At 39.8% G+C, this 21,988-nt stretch overlaps 1 protein-coding gene across 1 annotated transcript; it reads left to right on the top strand.

The window, feature by feature from the left end:
* The first annotated feature begins 18,384 nt into the window (after positions 1 to 18,384).
* Positions 18,385 to 21,958, top strand: LOC109987000 (serine protease 23). Its single transcript, XM_020637898.3, has 2 exons — positions 18,385 to 18,704; positions 19,740 to 21,958. Exons 1-2 carry the CDS (start codon positions 18,679 to 18,681, stop codon positions 20,908 to 20,910), a joined length of 1,197 nt encoding a protein of 398 aa, XP_020493554.2. The 5' UTR covers positions 18,385 to 18,678; the 3' UTR covers positions 20,911 to 21,958.
* Positions 21,959 to 21,988: the final 30 nt, after the last annotated feature.

Genomic DNA, 21,988 nt, shown 5'->3' with positions numbered 1-21,988 from the left:
GGAGGGAGTTAAGGCACTGAAGTTGGTCCCCATTTTTCTTTTGCGCAAATAAGCGGACTTCTCTTGACTGAGTGCATTCTAGTTAGTCTGTAAAGGAGGCCAAGCCATGTTAACCTGTTAAATGTTCATAGTATTTTATAAAGAAGTGATTCTCAAAAGCTTACACTTTGAAAATTGATGGTTTTCATCGGTAGTGGCAAAGGAGGGAAAGGAGCGGAGTCGTGTCGGTCCTTGTTCTTGGTGATTATAGACTTTGATGGATGGCTGTCCCATAAATGACCCTGGCAAGAGATGAGGTAAGTTACCCATGCTATAATGCAAATAGAGAGGTGAATAACACAGAGAGAGATGAAAAGAAGGAGGGCCCCAACAGGGCCCCAAGTTTGTGAGGACTGAGAGGAAAACAAAACAAAAATCGTTATAAATCATTAAGGATTTCTTCTTCAACCATTAGTGGTCACAGGATTGGCGCAAAGAGAAAAGTGTGTGAAAATAAAACAACATGATGATGAAAGCAGGTATGTGACTATGATATGTGAGGATGGGTTCATGCAGTGGGTTCTTTCTATAGATGATAAATGTGTTTCAGGATCATGACAGTATTCTTCTGGCGGTGGTCCCGGCTCTCGAACTCCCCTAATGAGCTCATGAAGGCTTTCTGAAGGTCTTTGTACTAAAACAGATGCACAATTAACTACCACACACACACTCCGACCGATTAATTTAACAATGGACAAAAAGACAAAGAGATGTGTGTGCGTTTGTGTACGCGTGGCAGTGTGGCAGTGTGTGGTTGTTCAGAATCTTGTCTCACATATTCTGTATCTCAGCAAAGTGATATCTGATCCAGAAGAGGATCAACCCTAAAACACTGTTCTCACAAATATACAGCCATATAGGTTATATATCTAAGTCCATCGACAGCAAGCAACCACTAATGGCCTTCGTAATTATGATGTGAGAATATGAGTGAGTTAGTCGACAGTCGAAGTATGAAGAACAGGGAAGTAGGTCCACGTTGAGAGGAGGTCAGGGTGGATGGACTGGTCACAGACAGTAACTGAAGATATCCATCCAGGAGTTATTGCGTCTCATGTTTAGCTAAACTAAAAGTAGAAAACATTTAAACAACCAAATAACTCATGTCACATTCAAAAGCTAAGATATGAAACTAATTTTCTTCATGTAACCCACAATCTTAACCCAAACCTAACCAGCAGGTTAGCAACGTTGCAACGTAGCAACTGTTTAACAACGCTGATACTCCCCAAACGTCATTTATGTTTTTCTTCATTAACATCTCCAATGGACATGATGTATGTAGTTTTGGAAGTAATTTGTAATCACATTGTTCTATCCTTAAGGATGATGCCCTGACAAATGTCTGCAGACTCTAACACACACTGAAACATGTACATCCTATTTTTTTAACAAACTAAAATCTCTCATTTATCTTGTGTTTGTATCATGCATTACTGCTGCAAATGTGCAACACACGTTTTAAAAAACATACTACTCGTTGAAGGGCAGTTGTACATGTTTTTCTAATCCTGTGGAAAAAAAGCTTGCTCAGACAAGTTTGGAGAAAATTAAACCAAATTTAAGATTTCAATCCAATTCAGTGAGATATTTATTTAAACATAACACCACTATTTAATACTGACTCATCTCGGTTCTCCTCTGCCTCAAGTGTTTGCATGTTTCTGTGTATGACACACCCATCTCCTGCACAGTCCTGAAGGATGCTCCATTAGTTATCTTACAAACCCTTTTTAGATTTCTCCTCTAATGATGTTACAATGCTGCAAAAAAATGTAAGTAGGGTTATGAGAGATTGACCCTTGAAAAGCTGTAAACATTGTGTCATAAACATTTATGCATGCTGACATACAGTCAGCTTGTGTTAGAAAAGGAAGTGTGTTTTCTAAGAAAAAATATAAACACGCTCACAACTATAAACTCAAGTATCAAAAGCTCTTAATGCTCTTTCAGTAATCTTATTTCTAGCTAGGATTATCTGAAGTCTGGGTCGTTTCCTGGACTCAAAAGCTGAGTGAAACACTTTGGGATTTAGTACTTCTGAAGGTCCGATGACTACACAACAGTTGAAGTTGTCTATGGACTCATCCTTGTCTAGTATTTGACTCTGATGTGGTAACTTCCATGCTGAGTCACTGGAGCACTTTGTTTAGTTATCATAAGGGTGGAGGGCTTTGCCTTGTCAAGAATCTATGTTCCCTTGTGAGAAGCAGACAGCAGGAGACCAACAACAACACACTTAATGCTGTTCGTCATGCATATGATGACTAATGGCCAAATAGGGGGTTAAATGAGGCTGAGCAAAATTGCTCTGCAAAAGCACAAAACCGTTCTCATATACTTGCCTGAATGTGAAATGATTTCCTCTGGAGAAAAACTGAAATGTGTGAAATAACGGGAACACAGTGCACACCCTCATTTTCCCTCAGTGTCCTTTTTGTCTTTGCTCAAACTTTCTTTTGTGTGTGTTCCCAGATTCCCAGGCTAGTATATCTAATTAGTAATCACACGATTTTTTTTTACAATTTCTCATCCAGATGTTCCCACCCGGCCCACACGCCATCCCACAATGAGCAGAGTGCAAAACCACAAAGTGAGAGCGAGTTGGCTGTGACATTAAATGACAGACAGCACATGATCAGCTGTTTATCCTCTGAAAGAAAATAATGGGGAATGACACAGCTTGTCAAAAACGTGTTTTGTATGGCGGATGGTTAGAGTCCAAATGAAATGATCCAAAACAAATGCTCCATGTTTACTCATGGCAATCAAACTATTATCCTTAAAACTAAGTCATGCTCTGGGTCAAGAAAAAATTAAAGTAAGAAAGTTAAAATGTTATGGATCTCCACTAGTGAGATGCATCTGTACTTTAATTTCTCCACAGAATAACAGATGTGAACTATAGGCTACATGGTGTAGAGTTATGTCATGCTTTGGATTTCCCCTGATGTTGAAATAACATACCATGAGTGTGAAAAAATGCTTCTCTTCTTCTGGGACTGCGGACTTAGTGTTCTTTCTGTCTTTGGATATAGTTTTTTGTTCAGATGTGCATGCTGTTTGATATTTTTGTCTGAAAGGGGAAAAAAAAGACTAAACCAGGAAGTGCATCAACTGAGGGGACACAAACTGCAGCTAAAACTGTCAGCTGTTGTGATTTAGAGTTGAAGATGGGGGTCAACTTTTTCTCACTGACCAAAAAACTCAGGACATCAAAAAGATCATTAAGAGATCAAGAAAAGGAAATTGAACGTATTCTTTCAAAATGAGTTCTGATAATCATTGGAGTCAATAAATCCAGTGCACAACCACGCCTGATCCCTAAACCCCTCAACAGCATGTTCTATATGAACATCAACAGCTCACACTGAGCCAGAGGGCATCTCATGTCACACACTCTGCATATCAGAAAATGTCATTTCCTGGCAAAAATATACTTCTACTGTTCTGCTGAAGCCTCCTCCTTTCCTGTTCCTCTTAAGGTCGTAAAGAACATCCTAATGGTTCACACATGCATCACATCCACATGTATACATGCAGCTACACTCAGAGTTTGTTAACATTAGCTGCAGGAAGAAACAGTGATGTTTGAGTTCCTCATCCTCCCTCCCTTTTCTCCCCCTCTTCTGGCCAATTTATTTTCTCTTTGATTAGCCGTGAGATCTGTTTTTTGTCTTTCTTTATTTCTTAAATGACTTTCTGCCCTCCTCAATGAATCCGTATATTTTTCTCATCTTACTGTCATCCCTTTGTGTTTGCCTGTCCCCGGTGTATTAAATAAAGTTCCTGTCCACCTTAACACACAAGTCTTTGGTTATAGGCACAAAGGCACAGCTGCTGCAGTAAGCCATCTTGGCAGCGACGCAGGGTGGTCGTCATTGATGTGCCAGAGTGTGTGCATGCTTTGTGGTGTGTGCTGTTAAATTGAACAGCACAGTTAAGAGTATCTAAGAATTTATTTTCAAACTGACAGTTTCTTCACACATATAAACCGCTGAGGCAGTTCACACTTAGTTTAATGACTTCCATACTGAGCAACAGAAAAAATGTAATTAGCCTCTCTCACTGTTTCCAAAATTCCTGGGTAGCATGTAGTTTGCATTTTCATTTGCTAGATGTGGAGCAGGTGCAATTTGAATTTGCACTAAAATCTAACTCTCCTGATACTGTGTGAGCACATGCATATTTGATTCTGCACCACATGTTATTTTTGTATGTTGCTTGTATGAGGGCCTCTCTCATGACTGTTTTTGGTCAAACTATGCAGACAGGGTATGTCAGAGCACAGCAGCAGACATGGGAAGAGAGGGGAAGAGTGATGGAATGAAAATATAGCTTGTTGCTATATGTCTGTTAACCACAATTCTTACAGATATTCAGGCCTAGGCACAGTTCAGTGCTTTATTTCCTACAGGGGACATTTGTTTTGCAGTCAACATTCTTCAGCATGTGAAAAACAAAGCTCGCGCACACGCACACACACACACACACACAACAGCTGTTGTTAATATTTGAAAAAATGTTATCAATTATTCATCACATTGAAGATAATAAACTAAAAGCAAAGAAGCCAAAAGAAAAGTTATTGACTTAACAGGCAGTTTGAATTTATTTACGGACCATCAATAGTGCTGGGAGTATTGACAGCCTTTACTTAAAGCTGCTGTGAGCCACTTTTTAGCTTTTGCTGTAATATTAATAATTACAATAGCTTTATTTATATAGCACCTTTCAAAACACAGGTTAAAGCAGTACCTCTTCTCTCTTTACTGATCTTGTATTGTACATGCGTAATAAATGCATTCTGATAAAAGATCTCATCCTGCCTCTTTTTACCAGTCACTGGGAATCATTTCTGTAATTATAAAAAAAGGTGCTGTATGTCCAAACCCTGTTATTCCCTTATAAAACAGCAACATAAATGGCTCCTGTCTATCTGAAGACAGCACATCCAGCTGTTCACTCACTCTGACCCACTATGCTCTACCAATAAAAATCACTTAGGTCCATCCTTCACAACAGGGCACTAGTGGAGTGCTGTAGTCACTTAGTGGAGGAATTAATTAAAAAATATATCTTACTATACACCCTGTGCACTGCCTATCAGCACCTCTGTCTAATCAGACTTGAAGTCTAGATCCTTGCTTCTGTTGTTCTTACTCGCAGATGTGCGTTGCTTTAAAGAAAAATGTCTGCTTAATGAAATTGTAACATTGTAAGACATGGCTTCATCTGCTTCATTGGCACCGGCTAATTCTGTGTGTTGCCTTTGGTGTGACATTTCTCTTTTCTGAATAATGATTTACCACCTCTGTTTACCGTGATCCCACGGCAAGCTAACACGACCACTTTCTTCACTGAACACACAGCCAGAACTAATGTCAACCAACCATCAACAAGCTGGCCCACAAAGATGCAACGTCATAGTTTACTATGGTGAAACAAATGTTCTGCTGGATATCAAATTTAAATCCTTTACACAACTTTTTCAACGCAAGAAATCATCACATCAATGTGCCACTTGACTAAGGCCTAACAGACAACTACTGTGAAACAGTCCTTGAAAAAAGATGCCTTTTGGATAGATTTACAAAACAAGACAGACACGTAGTAACAATAAGGCTCACGAGCAAAACACAGAGAGCGCTGTGGATACACACACATGCACACTCACACACACACACACAAATTGCATGCAGGCTAGTCCGCATGTCAACACTTGTTAATCATACAGTTTATTTGCTCCCATCCTTCCGCACTTATCCTGTGTTTGTTAATAACTGAGAGAGAGGGTGTCTACTGATATTATAAAGGATCAGGTCCCACAGTGCTGCAGTTTCAGGTCCAGTCTGACAGTATGAGGTGGAGATTTTTCTTTTAGTGCAACACTTTGGCAGATAATTCAGGGAGGAGCCCTCAAAGACTTCAGAGTGATCCAGCTGCAAACAGATCATGGTTGAGGTATTGCAGCAGCATGACTGATTAAACTGCTGCTCTGCCTGAACAGATACACCACATTGGATGTCAGTGTGTGCATGTGTGTGTGGGTGCCTGTGTTTGAATAGGACTTGGTACAATACCTCTTTTCCAAGCCCTTAATTGCCTCCTGCTAATGAGTTGAGTCTTGATAGATATGAGCAGCTGGTGCTGGAGGTAGAAAAGAAAGAAAGAAGTCATGTTGATGGTGTGCCAAAACCGAAACACAAGGCCATATGTGTGTGTTTTTGCCCACAGTTATGTTAGCGTGTGTTGCAAGTATCCAATCATGAAATGTTGCTGTAGAGGTTTTAAGATATGGGCACATTTTGGTCATTCCTTACATGACATATTTAATTCAGGGTTTAGCGGAAAATGTGTTACTGAAGATTAAAGCTCCACTAATCTCTGTTGTTATGATTACATCAGTGTATGAGAAACAGTTGTCCCCTCAACTCTATGAAGCATTTGAATCTCTTTCAGCCTTTTGTTTTGATAGCTTTAACCACAGCTTTACTGCTTTAGTTCTGTGTCACTGCTCTGCATCAGAGTTATTTCGGGCGGCAATTTTGTAACCACAGAAAAAGAAGCGGCTGAGAGAGGTTGCAAATTGAAAAAAAGTTATCAGATAGTTACTTAAATTGCCTGATGGAGTCCCCCAATGCAACATTACAAGACTGTAGGTCACGAGTGGTGTAGCAACTTGGACTGGTTCGATGACATGCTGCTGTCCAGATCACTTTGAATTGTTTTTTTAAAATAAATCCAAAACAAAAGGCGGCTTAAGCGATGATAATGATGACAGAAAATATCCAAGCCCAACACAGTCAAGGGTAACAGAAGTGCTTGAACCCACAGAAGAAGAGCAACATTACAGCTATCAGCACAGTTATAATCCACAATATGTCTCCTACAATAGTTTCTATTTAGCATATTGCTGTGCATTCTTAGCCTTTTACATCAATTTGAAAGCTATCATATCACAATATCTGTTTGATGTGTTTCTATTAGCATAAAAAATAAGTAAACTTTCAAACTTTGTCAAGAGTTGAACGGTTAATTTCGACCATGTAGTAGTTAAGTCAAGTCTTATTCCATTAATTCTGACATACAGTACAACAGCACTATGTAGGGTGTAAAATGTTAATGTGTTACTTTGCAACTATGAATCCAGTCAAGATGCAAAACCAGTTGTGTTAAATATTCTAAACCAATGATTTCTTTAAAAAGAATCTGTTTATTCTCAATAGTGTTGACTTACACATGCAGGTTTTAAAGTGTATAAAAGCAATATTACTCTGGATCATGCTGCCATTTAAACATGGTGATATTCAATAGAACAGCACTCGCTCTGCTACAATACTGCTTTAATAATTAATACATGAGAGTCTACAGCTTGTTCTGATTCTACCAAGTGAACATAAAACTGCAAAAAAACAATCAGTGACAATCTTTTACATGCTTTGTCCTCACCGCTGGAGCAAAGACATGACGTGTGTGTGTGGGTGTGTGAGAGAGATTGTGTGTGTGTGTGTGTATGTACTGCAGATCAGGTCCAAGATCAACCAGAACATAGGCTAATATAATTACTCGCTGACTTGAAGTCGGGCCAAACTGGCTGCGGGCCATTTCCTGCTGCAGCCCCTGATCCAGACTGTATGTGCTCAATATTACAACACTTCAGCCTTAGCTTGATAGATTACAGTGAAAAACACAAGTGAGCTGCAATCAGTCCGCTTTCAGAAACATTTCAGACATGGATCCTTGGAGGAAATGTTGGATTACATGTGAATCCCACAGAGAGACAAACTGTAATATGAGTCAAAAACTCAGTCCTGATTTTTATAGTTTTCAGAAGTGAATTCTTTGGAAAACTCTGTCACACTTGGTTGGAAATTCTTGAAAAAGCTCAATTGGGCTAAATTATTCTGAAGTCATTATTTCACAATTCAGTATATTTTTCCTACTTTTTCATACAGAAAGTATTTCTTATCACAGCAGAATTCTATACCCTGTTAACGCATATGGGGAATGAGGAAGTATTTTAAAGGAATCACACACAATGGACTTTGGAGTTAATGCATAACCCAGACAGGAAAAAAACGTCAGGAACTGCGGAACAATATTTCCTACTGCCATAAAAAAACATGGAAAACCCCTTTGTCGGAGTGACGCAGAGGTCTCCCACCTGCTGTGAACACACCCAATCTCACAAGGGCGCTCTCATTAGCCCGACATACTCTACACTTCCTGCTGGTCAGCGATTGTGCCCTGGTTAAGGGGTTACCACGGCAACAGTTGTTCTGTGGAAGCAAGGGGTTGAGAAAGAGGTCAAAAGACGGCTACAGAGAAGAGTTTGTCTTGGTTGGACTGCACATGAACACATCATCATTTGTTTGATTGTAGATCAGTTTAAAAGCATCATAAAGCTTCATTACAACAGGAGCAATGGGTTTTATTTGTTAATAGATGAGTCAGGTGTCAAACTATAAAATTAAATCACACATCAAAAATGTTTGAATCACATTATGGTTTCTTTCTTGTAGTTAGTTATCCTTCTGATGAATGTCTGATTGTTATTTGAATGTGTTATTTGATGCTACAAATGGAGTATAATGCTATGATTGAAAGCTCAGTGGACGAATGCAGCTCCTGCAGCGCTGTGCTCTGGATTAGCAGAGTAGAGGAGCAACAGTGAGAGAGAAAAGAAAGCGTCATTGAAGTTTCCATAACTGCGAGTGTCTGCTTCAAAACAACACAAAAATATGTTCTCCTGAGGACTGCACCGACCTGCGGGATCTGTTTGCTAAGTCAGCATCTTCCTTATATAAAGAAAAAACAGTCATATAAAGGGGAACTAAAACCTAAAGTCAGCGTGACAAACTGCCCAAAATGACCATACCTAAAAAAACCTACATGATTCTATAGTGAAAGGCCTGGTATTTGGACTTGACTTAACAAAGCAGATAAAGCACAGATGTAGGCTTCGGCATAATGTTTGTCCAACATTTGGTTTGTCTACGTCCCTAAAAATGTGACGTTACAACATTATCCTTCAAGTTTCCCTCTTGCCAAACACCAGCTGAGTTAATAATGTTTACAACTGTGAAAGCAGCCATTATCATGTTATGATTCAGGAGAAAAACATATCAAGCCTTGCAGGGAAAGATAACTTCTGGAAGCACTAAAGCACTTCTGCTTCTTATCATACTTGATTAAACAAACACAATGAAAACAGCATTATCTTTGGAGGACTGTTAACAGTCATCTTCTGTAACAAATTCTTCTACCAGCTTCCAACTGGAGGGTTGAAATGTTTGAAAAGTAAGAATTTAGGTCACCTTATTGAGCTGTACTGATGTTAACACTCAGGAATGAATGCAGAATGGTTGCTTATTCAGTACATTTGTAATGCTGACAACCTAAAGCAGAAGGCTGCACAGAGATGCTAGCATTCTAATGGACACGTCTTAGCAAGTCTTCAGACAGAAAACAGCTTTGTGGGGGGAAACACAGAGGCATGCAGCATCATTTTCTGCAATGCAAAATTATTTCTTGTGGCATTATGTTAATGCAATAAGATTTACCAGGTTCAAGATTTTGGTCTGTCAACCTCAGCCAAATAAAGAAAATGTCCATGTTTCCTTTTTTTGGATTAGAGCTCAAATTTGTCTGAACCAACATGACCTGGAAATGACACACAAGTCCCAAATCTCGATCTCCGGCATTCACATTCCCAACACCTCCCACACACACACACACACACACACACACACACACACACACACACACACACAACTCTGATCTGGCCCAGTGGAGATAATTGGGTCTTGACCAGAGAAATGGAGATTATTTCATCATCAAAAGTGCTAAAGGGGACAATTGTGGTCTGCTGTGTGCTTATTCTGGTATGCTAAAATAACCCATGATTAAGCTTGTTTCGTGTTGTAAGACCACCTCATCTGTGGGATGGAAGAGTTTAACATCTGACCTCTTAGCTGTGATATCATCAGAAATACAGAGAGCTGGACTGAACGAGGGAAAGAGAAAGAGATGATGTTCTATGCCATCAAATGTGGGACCATAACAGGAAACCTGCAGCTGAATAACAGTCATTGTTCTGATGATGTTTAGGGTTATCTGAGTCACACGGATAGGTTCAATGAGACTAACATGCACTGTCCATGCAGTTCAGGAAAGAACATAAGAGAGATTAATATGATACCTCCTGTGCAGCATCTTTCTTTAAAAATGGCATCACAAATTGTGACTTGAAAGCTAAAGGGGCAAGATATTATATCAAGATGTGTTTTCACTGTGAGAAATTAGTCTCTCAGTCACACAACTGAGATGATCTCTCACTCCAACAATGAGGCAATCTCTGGAGAAGAGCCCCGAAAAAGCCTTTGTGCAAGACTCACAAGGTTTAAAGATGTTTTAGATTCCCAGGAATTCCTGGTAGCCGGGGTCTCTGTTGCCTGACAGACTGTCACTTTCCTCAGCGTGTGGTTATTCTCTGAGGGATGGGTGTATGCTCACAGTGACTCAACTTGGAGGATCCCTGTAACCCCAAACAAAAAGAGTACTTTAAGTCACAGCATGCTGTGGAGAGCTAGAAAGTAGAATTATAAAAGCATGTGTCTGGTATTTTTTATTAAATTTATGTGACTTGCTTTTTGCGTTTGTGTCTTTACTTTAGTTCTGTTGTGACAACTGTCTATGATTGTATCTAGTTAATCTATGATTTCTATCTCTAGTCTGTGATTCTATATTTAGTCTATAACTCCTACCTATAATCTGTGAATCTATACTATCTGTTTACAGTCTGTGATTCAAATAATGGTTTAACAGTGATTGCATCTATGATTTGTATCCAAGGGCTGTGATTCTACGTACGGTATCTGTGATTATGTCTTTAATCTATGATTTTTTTATGACCTCTATCTATGGTATGTGATTCTACATGATGGTACATCTGTTATCTATGGTCAGTAATTCTTTGTATGGTCTGTTATTTGTTCTATATTCTTCAATTTTATATGGTTACTATCAGTGATCGTATTCATACATTATCTTTGTGGTTGTGCGGCCAATCTTTGATTCTAAATAAGATCTTTCTGTGGTTTTATTTTATATAGTATATCATTGATTCTATCTATGGTCTATCTAATACTGCATTTTAATCCATGATTTTTCCCATTAAAAAAGTATTTCTGTGATAGTATGTTTGAGCTCTCTGTGATTCTTATGAACTGACTATCCATGAGTATTTCCAATTGTCTGATATTTGATCTATTTCTGAAGATCTATAATATGTTTTTTCTCTCTTTGTGGGACAAACAGCTTTAAGCAGTTAGTTGTAAGATCAGAATATTGACCAGTCTCATGTATGTGTGTTATATTTGGAGCTGGAGTGTGGGCAAGGTTAGACTTGCTTAACATTAATACTGGAAGCACAGGGACACAGCCCACATGGACCTCCAAAGTTCAAAAACATGCCTGAGCAACTCCACAGCCACTAAGCACAAATACACAAAGTATCTTGTTTGTCGAGGCCATAAACAGAGATGGTTTTGGGGTTTTAGGAACAGAAACATAAGCAAGGTTACCAGGAAACTGGAGCTAAGAGAAAGCATGACACCAAAAGCCACAAAATGTCACATGTAATATTTACATTTCAGTATATATACAGATAATGTGTTAAAGGTGAGCGTTGTAAGTTCTTTTTTGTTTTTTGAAAGACTTATTTTTGGTCAGAAATCAGGGAGAAAGAGAGTAGGGAATGACATGCGGAAAAGGAGCCACAGGTCGGATTCCAACCGGGGCCGCCCGCATGGAGGACCAGAGCATCCACACGTGGGGCGCGCGCGCTCCAACCACCGCGCCACCAGCATCGGCAGTTCTTGATATTTGTAAATCACACATTGGTGTGCTTCCTCCGGACAGGGCCGGGCTAATCCATCCTGTGTCATTGAACTGGACTTGTAGTTGTGGTGAAAGGCAAAGCAAAACAGCAATTACAAAAAAAATTTAATATCCAATATTTTAAACAATAGTGCGGCTCCTAACCTTTCACTCAGCAACTGTGCCCTCAGATCATCATCAGAGTCTATTTGAAGTTAAACTGCACCCATGACTAACATTTCTGTAACTGTGGGGTAAATACCACAGAACTTTTGGATAATGAAACCCAATGTTTTGATTAAATTACCCTTAGATCTGATTAAATGCCCTGGCTGTGTGAGCAAGAATTACTTCAGAGGAGATGGGAGTTCAAAAAATTGTTACCTTCTGAATAAAACCAGATTACATTTGTTAGGACTTCAAACTACATCAAATTTCAAACCAGAAACCAGCAAAATGAAGCCACAACTCCTGCTGGATGTCATAAATGTGTAGTCGTATCTTTTACAGCGATGTGAGTCATTTTCCACTGAGCCAGAGTGAGTATCTCGTGCATTGCCAAGCTGAGGGGTTTACCCAAAGTCACCGTACAAAACTCCCTGGCTGTAGGCGATAACTGTTCAGTTCAGATTAGTCATTGCGAGCTTTTGTCTATGAGGGCACTGAGGGGGAGAAAGAAAGGCTACAAGTGGGAGAAAGAACTTTGTGTATTTTGACATAATAAATACCGATTTCTTGTGCTTACATGCAGTATGATTTGTGTGTGACTTGATGTTCTAATTAAAGTCTATAAAGGAATCACACTTGACTGATCACTGCACATGCACTCTGATTGACACTCTCGAGCCTATCTTACCTATTTGACTGCATTGCTCTGCATCAGGTGGGGTCTGAAGGGTGCTCTGTTGCGCCTGTAATTTACGAGGTCCATTTTGTATTGAGCTGTTCTTCCAACACCACTTTTTTTCAACTCTATGTAGTTTCACCTCCATGATTGCTTTGTTTCAAATTTAACCACATCTAACAAACTCTGGAAGTGAAACAGTAGCTACACCCTAAGAATGATCTACTAGAGCTCTCTCACCCTGCATATTAAAAAAACAAAAACATTTAACAGACGAGCAAGGGGGCCACATAATGCCAGACCACTATTTAGTGTAGCCTATGCTGTCAGCTGGCCCAGTTTTCAGGCAACACAGTCACACTCTGTTTCTATTCTCAAATACATTAAACTAGCAGACTACTGCAGCTCTATACTGTCTCAACTAAATACTCTGACATGATGTAGCATCAACATTAGAGCCAAAACTACAAATATCATTTTGATATTCATTAGCTTAGCATGGGTGTTATTACAGATATTAGCCCTCAGCTGCAGAGGCTTTAAATTATGCCAGATGGCCAGTGTTGATAACGACTCGCCTGGTTAAATAATAGAGGTGGGGGAAAAGATCGATACAACATAGTGTCGCTATATTTTGCATGGTGATATTATATCGACTCATGGCCTCCAAGTATCTGTATTTTTATTATATGAATAGAAAGTATGCTTTTTTAGTTTTTAATTGCTGAAGGGGTTGCACAATTAATTTTGAACAAGTTGCATTGTTAAACATTACTGCAGTTGTACAGTCGTCTGTACATGTTTGTGTCCAGTTAAATTAAATTCAACAGAAATACTAACAGTCCAGATTGTGAGATGCATGCAGCCTTAACAGGTTTTTACTTTAATCCCTGTGTTGGTCAGAAATAGAAATTAGAAATAAAAAGACTGAAGTGAAATGAATAGACTCAGAAATGATTCTTATTTGACAAAAGTTCTTGTTTTAGTTTAATTTTGTGGACAAGTTATGAAGTTAAAAAAAGTTGTATTGCAATATATTGTATCGCAATTCTCAGCATATCGCAAAATGTTTCAAATGGTTATAATATTGAATCATGGCTCGAGTATGATGATGTATCGTGGGGCCTCTGGTTATTCTCACCCCTATTAAATAAAGGTCAAACAAAAAGAAAATGTGAGGACAGAAGGTACAATATATTGTGTACAGAAATGACACTGATGATTTGAAATCATTGTAACATAGTTTATCTTACCATTAAACTATTGACAAGCAAAAAAATAAGAAATAAAACTAAAACCCTGCTGTCAATATGTGGCTGGTTGCTCAATGTCAACATTCCAGTGAGGGATCATGAAGTTGAGCTGGCATAGTTACAATATTTTCAGTGTACAGCATGAAGTTATTGTTTGGGCAATGGCCTGCAAGTAATTTAAGTATTAAATTACTCTATTGCTGTTGCTGGGGTATGATGAATATTATTGTGGAACTTCAAAAGGACATTCTTTGTAAAAGGAATTCACAAAATTACAAATAAATATACATGCAGAGTGGATGGAGATGAATATCCAAACATCACACTAAAAGACTACAAAAACTCCAGGAATGCACTGAGCATATAAGAGTGGAAACTTCCTACAACTGCATCTGAGCGAGACATTGTTTACCCTCCTCTCCATGATACATTAAATGTAGTATATCTTATGTGCATGCCAACAGTTGTGTTATCTTCCTCTTTGACTTTGCCTTGAGCTTAAAGCTTGGCTTTATTCCCCTCAAGATTTCACAGCATATAACTTCTCAAAAGAGCTCTGTGGTTATCTCATTTTGCCAAACAGCTGTTTCGAAACCTCATGGGACGAGTGAGAGACGAGGTCCAGGATGGAAGTGATGATTCAAACCGAGAGGCACACAGATGGGAAAATACAAAAGAGGAACAGCGTAGACAGACAGATACAGAGGGACGGACAGAGGGTCGTAAAGAGAGAGAATTCCAACATGTGAGGCAGTCCACACTTGCTTGATTGTGTCTGTGGTCAGAAGCGAGAGGAGGAGAGTGGGAGGAATAAAACAATTAACATGAACAGTACTCCGGGGAATGTGGGTTCCCTTGACAACAGCGGGCATAGCCAAACAAACGGGCCCTTTCATAACAATTCAAAACAAACAGAAAGGTCTCCCTATTAGCACTCATGCATCAGTAAAAGGGACATCCCTTCCTGTTGTCCTGTAGTGGGACATAAAATTATATTCCTATTTTCACATTTAAAAAAAAAAAAGTATTTTAACCCTCGATCTTCATAATGAAAAATGTGTCAAATGATAAAATTAACTACAACACAGAGATATGGGCAGACCCTCCTGCCCTAGATACTGCTAAGAGGGGGAAAGAGGTGTGTGTCTGTGTGCATGAGTTAATTGTACTTTTGTGTTGTGGGATGGGTGGGGTTTTGGATTATTGAGAACAGTGTTTGATGAGCCAGCAGGTCCACCCATGTCCTGGCAAAGGTGCGGATCGGTAATCAGTTGCAGGAGAGCTTGAAGGAGATTTGAATCGTTTTACCGGAATAGCTCAACATGCTTCTTACTTTTCTCACTGAGAGTGAGAGGGGAAAGACTGATTACTTTTGTGTCCGAGTGGAAAAAGCAAGAATTTTGTTAGGTTAGCTTAGCATTAGGTCTGGAAACAGCTATAGCTTGCATGTTTTGAGGTGGCTGCAAAAGCCAAGGAGTCCCGATTAGAGCACATATGAAAATGCCTGTGTTTACAGCATAAATAAATGTGTTTACAGCATAAATAAATGTGTTTACAGCATAAATAAATGTGTTTACAGCCTGGTACAAAAAAGTCTTTGTTCTCTAACGCTGATTTCTTTAATGGAGAAAACTGTATGGGAGATGCTTTTTCCCATATAACTCATCCATTTTGATTATGAAGGCAAAGAGGTTAACGCAAAACTAGGCGCAATAATGGGCGTGGCTGATTAGGCACAGGTGCACACGTTGCAGGCTAGGCTTCACATTAGCTCCATCCTGTTACTGACCTTAAACTTGCGGCTTTGTTCATCTTGTATTCATTCAGCCCGTCTCAACACTACCTCACAGTTGGAAGTTAGAGTAGTTGGTAGAATTTCCAGAAACAAATGGTTGACAAAGTGAGACTACTTTGATTTTTGTCCATAGACATTATAAAATGGGGCACTGGTGGCGCAGTGGTTAGTGTGCGCGCCTCATGTATGGAGGCTATGGTCCTTTTTCTTTTGATTAACATACATTAAAAATATCCAGTTGTAAATATTTCTGAAGCTCCAGTGACAACTAATTGTTATTCTTAAAAAGGTGTTAATTACTGGGCTTTAGAAGTGATGGTAGACTTTTTCACCTTTAGGAAAAGCCATGCAACCCGTTTGTCTGTTTGCAGTCTTTATGCTAAGCTATGCTAATTGACTTCTGTACATGTACAGACATGGGAACAGTGTTGAGTTTCTTATGTGATGCTCACTCTGTAAGTCCATCAAAATACACAACTCTGCTTCATTCTGTATGTGAACTGTTGTTTGCACAATAGTTTCCCTTGAAAATCCCTTTATGAACAAATTGCCACAGGACAGGGAGAGATGGGTGGAGGTTTCTGCTGACTGTTCAGCCATGCATGATTCCCCACTCACTGCCCCCGCCCCTCTTACTCCTTTCTGGTGGCAGTTTAGCCTATTCAAATCATTACATGGCACATAATCTACCAGCAGCTTGCACATTTTTCAGCATGGGTGGGTCAAGTGGAAACCAAACTTCCAGCATTGGCAACAGAACCAAACTCTGCCCACTGAACTAATTCCTCACAAGGGACAGACACCAGAGCAGTGAGGTCGCTTCTGAATGTAAATGTCATATTTCACAAAGCTGAATAATGTAAAAGAGTGACGTTCTTGTTGTGAAATAAGCAGCCCTCTCTCAGTCTTTGCCAGAAGTCACAAAGGTGATGAAGCCAGCGAATTAACGAGGCGAAAGTGTGTTTGGACAAAACATTCATGTATGTGAGCAACATAATTATTTAATGAGTAGGTTGATGGCATTCGCGGATGTGTTTGTGTGAGACACAGAGAGTGATATAATGAGAGGGAGGGAAGGGGGAATCTGCTCTCATCACCCGATGTACAGACTGAATGTGGGTCAGTGTTTGTCTGATGAACAGGACACAGTATCTGCAAAGTCTAAAAAGATTCTGTCAAATGCAAAAAAAAAAAAAAAAAAAAAATACACTGACACATAACCCTCAAATTCCTTTTCCATCATCATCTCTGTGCTGTCACATTTCCTTTTTTCATCTGTTTCAAACAGACATCTCCATCTCCAGCTGTTTCAGTCTGTCCTGTTCATAACAAAAACATCACATGGCTGAAAACTCAGTAGCCCCTCTGGGTTTTATTGAACATAAGTTACCATATTACAAGACTAAATCAGTTTAACTATGAGTCCACTGTTTATACCTTTATTCAATCCCAGCATAAATGTATCATATTAATATTATTAGTTCCATTTCTAAATAAATATGCATTCATAGTTAACGTAATAAATATTAGTATTACAAAGACTGATGTTTTTGTATCTATCCGGTAACTTAATATTAACTTAAGGCCAGTAAAGAAGAAAGTGGGTGGTTATATGAACATCATGTAGTTGCAAATACTAGCACAAGCCTGTCTTGTAGTTTTCCAAAACTATCAGGAGGATTTACAAAACCAGTCAACCCATACATGGTTCTTATAGCCTATAGGCCATAGACTGTAAATATGAATTCTGTATACAGTCTATGGTATAAGATAATAAGATAGTATTAGCCAACTCGGTAAGGTTATAGCCAAAACAATAAATCCTTACAAGGGTAAATGGTTTTATGTAATATAGTAGCAATTCCTGTGGCAGTTTTTACAGCAACCTGTCAATCCATGAAAAGTTCTTATTATAAATTATTAACAGTTATTGAGTCTTTATGACTATTCATTTCTTTGAGAAAAATGTGTTGCTATTTTTTTGTGTGTTTCCCTTAAGGAGGTTTAATTTTTTGGCCAGAAATATGTTGCCTTCAGAAGACGAAAAGGTGCAGTGATAATTGCCATAAAGTGCTTAATAGCAATGTTTACAAAAATATCAACTCGCTTGAACACCAACATGCTGTTTATGTCATCGAAAGGAACATGAAAGTGTAACGTTAAAGATAAGGTAAGATCAACTTTATTGATCCCCCATGGGGGAAATTTTTGCATTACAGCAGCTCAAGAAAACAGGAGACAGGAATATAATTATTTAAAAAATAGAAGTTAAAAATCAAACATATTTACATCAGTTAAATAAAAAAATACAATAATGGAAAATTACACAGTAACTACACTGGAAAGAGTTATTGTTATTTAAAAAAAAAACACACACAGTGTGTAGCATGAGGTGGTGATGCTGTTAAAGAGTCCGATTAAACAGTAAGTAAGTTAAAAGAAACATTGTGAAAAGCAGCATTAAGTTATTAACCAGCAGCAGTGATGTGAGTGTCACATGACCGTGTTGGGGTTGGATACACTCAGTTTGTGTATTCTCGTGTGCAGATGTGACAGTGTGAGCACACACACACACACACACACACACACACATACACACACACACACACACACACAGACACACACACAGACAGAGACAGCAGACCTCCTCCTCCTCCTCCAGCAGCGCACAATGAACCAACTCCGGAGCAACTTTAGGACTCCAATCTGTCCCGGGTCTCACAGAGCCCTCTGCTCCTGAGAGAAGAGTCGAGAAGTTTCTATTTTACAGCAGGAGTAGTCACCAGTTGGACCTGGTCCTAGGTTTGACTGGTTTTCCCTCCGTGTTCAACCAACAGCTCGTGCTCACCTGCAGAGAACTAACCATGCGCTCGCGGGCTGCGCTCTCCCGGTAAGTCACCTCTATGTCAGGGTTGTCATCGTTACGAAGGGCTTTAGAGAGGAGTCAGAAAGCTGCGACAAACTTCACTTTAAGTTCACAGTTTTGGAAAAATGTAAAGCGATGTCTACATGTTTTCAAAAGCCGTAAATACAAACGGTTTGAGAATAAAAATAAAACGAAAAATAAAGGTCTAATCTTAGTTTAACATCAAGCCTTTTAACATGCAAATACACTTAGGCTATGTGTGTCTATTATCAAAATGAATAAATGCTAGTTTAATAACATACTCAATGAGCTTGTCTAAAGATGAGTAGCCTACTTTTAATTTAAAATGACTGAAAATATAAGCGGGGGGGACTTTTTTTATTTGTGAGGTATAACCTTGGCAATGTAAGTTAGTAAGTAAGTTGATCAAAAATAATCATGATATGCCAATTCAAGTTGAAGTAAAACAAAAAAGAAAAAGCAAACGACACAACAAGAATGAGGAAAGATACCAGTATTTGTAAATACCATCGCAGCTTTTTAAAATCATAATCAGAGACATGTAGCTAAAGCACAGTCCAGGACAGTTTAGCAGCATTCATCTATGTAAGGGATGGACCAGGGTGAGGGAGGTGGGAGAGTGTTGAAGATACCAAACTAGAAGAAAAAAATGTAGCCTTTATTCTGCACAGCTAAATGTTGTTCAGTCACTCCTGTAGGCTTAAGGCCAATCCCTCAGGCCACCTCAGGAATTTTCCATCAGAGTCTAGTAAGGCCTGATCTTTGCCCTGCGTGTCATATAAAAAACGGGAAGTTCTTAGCTGCCAAATTCCGGCGCAGATAAAAATTCTTCAAGTTGAAATGCTCTCTCTAAATCAGCGAATCAATGCTGGTTTTAGGAATGAGAGTGTTTGTCATGCAGGGCCCAGTCATCCGGTCATGTTTTACAGGGATTGCAGAAATTTGGTCCAACTTTAAATGGGTCAGGCAGTTCAATGAATCGCATTTCATCTTTCATTCAGTGCAGCAGTCAAACTTATTTCCTTTGTTGATCCACAGGTTTACCTCCCTCCTATTCCTTCTTTCCCTTCCCCCTGTTTTCTCGTCCTCCCGTCCTCAGTGGATCCTCCAGCGTGTCCCTGTGGTCCTCCCGCAGCAGACTGAGACACGACCGGTCCCTCACTTTCTGTCCCCAGCCCGCTTGGATGTCAGCTCCCCTTGTGACCCAGAATGCCACAAGAGAGCCCCTCGCCCCAGCTACTGGGACCTACGGCAACTTCTGGCATATGAGACTCTCCACTCTGACGGTCAACTGACTGAAACTGCCATTGGGATCTATGGCTTCAATACCAGCTCTGACAGTAGTCCGGCCTACTCTTCGGGGTCCTCTGGGAAGGCTGAGCGTTCACACGTGAGGAGGAAGAGACAAATCTTTGGCCACGATGGGCGTTTCAGCATTGCTGGGCAGAACTTTCTGCTAAAATATCCGTTCTCAGTAGCTGTCAAACTGTCCACCGGGTGTTCTGGTACGTTGGTCGGGGATCGTCATGTTCTCACAGCTGCTCACTGCGTTCATGACGGTAAAAACTACGTTAAAGGAGCACAAAAGCTAAGAGTTGGGTTTCTTAAACCCAAGCACCGAGACACACAGCCCTCTTACTTTTACGTTCCCTCCAACTTCACCAACCACGTTGAAGGTGCTTATGCCCCACCCATCAAAGACAAAATGAAGTTCCAGTGGATCAGAGCCAAGCGCACCCACGTTCCTAAAGGATGGATTAAAGGGAATGCTAACGACATCGGGATGGACTATGACTATGCTTTGCTCGAGCTCAAGAAACCACACAAACGTCGCCACATGAAATTAGGAGTCAGCCCTCCGGCTCAGAAGCTGCCCGGTCGACGAGTTCACTTCTCAGGATACGATAACGACCGTCCAGGAGAGCTGGTGTATAGGTTCTGTCGGGCCGGAGAAGAGACGTCGGACCTGCTCTACCAGCACTGTGATGCTAAGCCTGGCGCCAGTGGCTCAGGAGTCTATGCCCGCATGTGGGATGGGCGACACAGGCGCTGGGAGAGGAAGGTCATAGGTGTGTTTTCTGGGCATCAGTGGGTTGAGCGGCAAGGGGCGTCTCAGGAATTTAACGTAGCAGTGAGAATCACGCCTCTAAAATATGCTCAGATCTGCTATTGGATTAAAGGAAACTTTGTGGACTGCAGAGAGGGATGAAGAAAAGTATTGACTGCATCCTCAAACAGCATACTTAATTATTCAGGCCACAAGAACCCACAATTTTCACCCCATTATGTCTGTGAGCGTTCTCAGTCATCCTGGTCATGATACATCGAAGCTTGATCCAAAGGCAACTTGACTTACTTAAAGATCTTGAAAAAGTCTTCAACTAAGTCCAGTTGCCTTTGGATCACCCCATTACTTAAAGCACTGATGTCATATCAAAATACATATCAACCTTTAGTTTGTTGCCCTGATTCTGAGACGCAAATATCAGTCATGTAATTACTGAAACAAATCCAGTAATGATACTAAAATATGTAAACAGGGTGTTTCATTTCTTTTTTGTTTAGTTTTGCATCTTCTACCACATCACTAAAATATGGAAAGGAGTGACACTGTTTATTAGAGGGGAAACATTCAGGTCATGGGGTTCGTCAGAACAGAATCTGCTTCTTTGGACATTTACCTGGATAGCAAAGCTATCTGGAAGCCTCAGATCTGGAAAAAAAAGAAGAGGTTTTGGAAAAACAGGCCCTCAGATTACAAGGAGCTGGACTGAGGAAACGTTTTCTATGCATTATATTGTTGTTGTGCTTATACTAAAGATTGCACTGTTAAAACCTTCAAAGTTTTTCTACTGATGTTTTTTTGTGGATGAATGTACAAGTCAGCTACCAAAGTTGCAAACTTTTCTCTCCAAACTGTTTTCTGTCTCCTCTCCGAGGACATACTGCTATCTCAAAGAATGATGTACTCGGTCAGTTTTGCAGGAACTCATATTACTCAGAGTGATATTAAATGGTTGCAGATGACGCTCAGCTACAAGAAGCACTTTTGTTGAATATTGTGTTAATGCTTAGCTCCCTCTGGTGGCATAAATAAAACATTGCAGGTGTCAGCATTAAACATAATGCCGACTTAGCCTTGGCTTACATAAGCACTTTTTACTTTCTCTTTGTTTCTCTCGTGATGTTGCATTATTTGTGTTCGACACTTTATGCCTGTGGAAATGTATTGAAATATATGCTTTAAAATAAGGAAACTGTGTGCCATATTCCTTCTCAGTCTGCTT

This window comes from Labrus bergylta, chromosome 3 (genome assembly GCF_963930695.1).
Source record: "Labrus bergylta chromosome 3, fLabBer1.1, whole genome shotgun sequence".
NCBI classification, from domain to species: domain Eukaryota; kingdom Metazoa; phylum Chordata; class Actinopteri; order Labriformes; family Labridae; genus Labrus; species Labrus bergylta.
This window is presented reverse-complemented; position numbering and strand designations above follow the sequence as displayed.

Coding starts and splice junctions, on each gene's coding strand:
- LOC109987000 (XM_020637898.3), top strand. CDS start 18,679: ATGCGCTCGCGGGCTGCGCTCTCCCG. Junction 18,705..19,739: donor TCGCGGGCTGCGCTCTCCCG/GTAAGTCACCTC, acceptor GTTGATCCACAG/GTTTACCTCCCTCCTATTCC.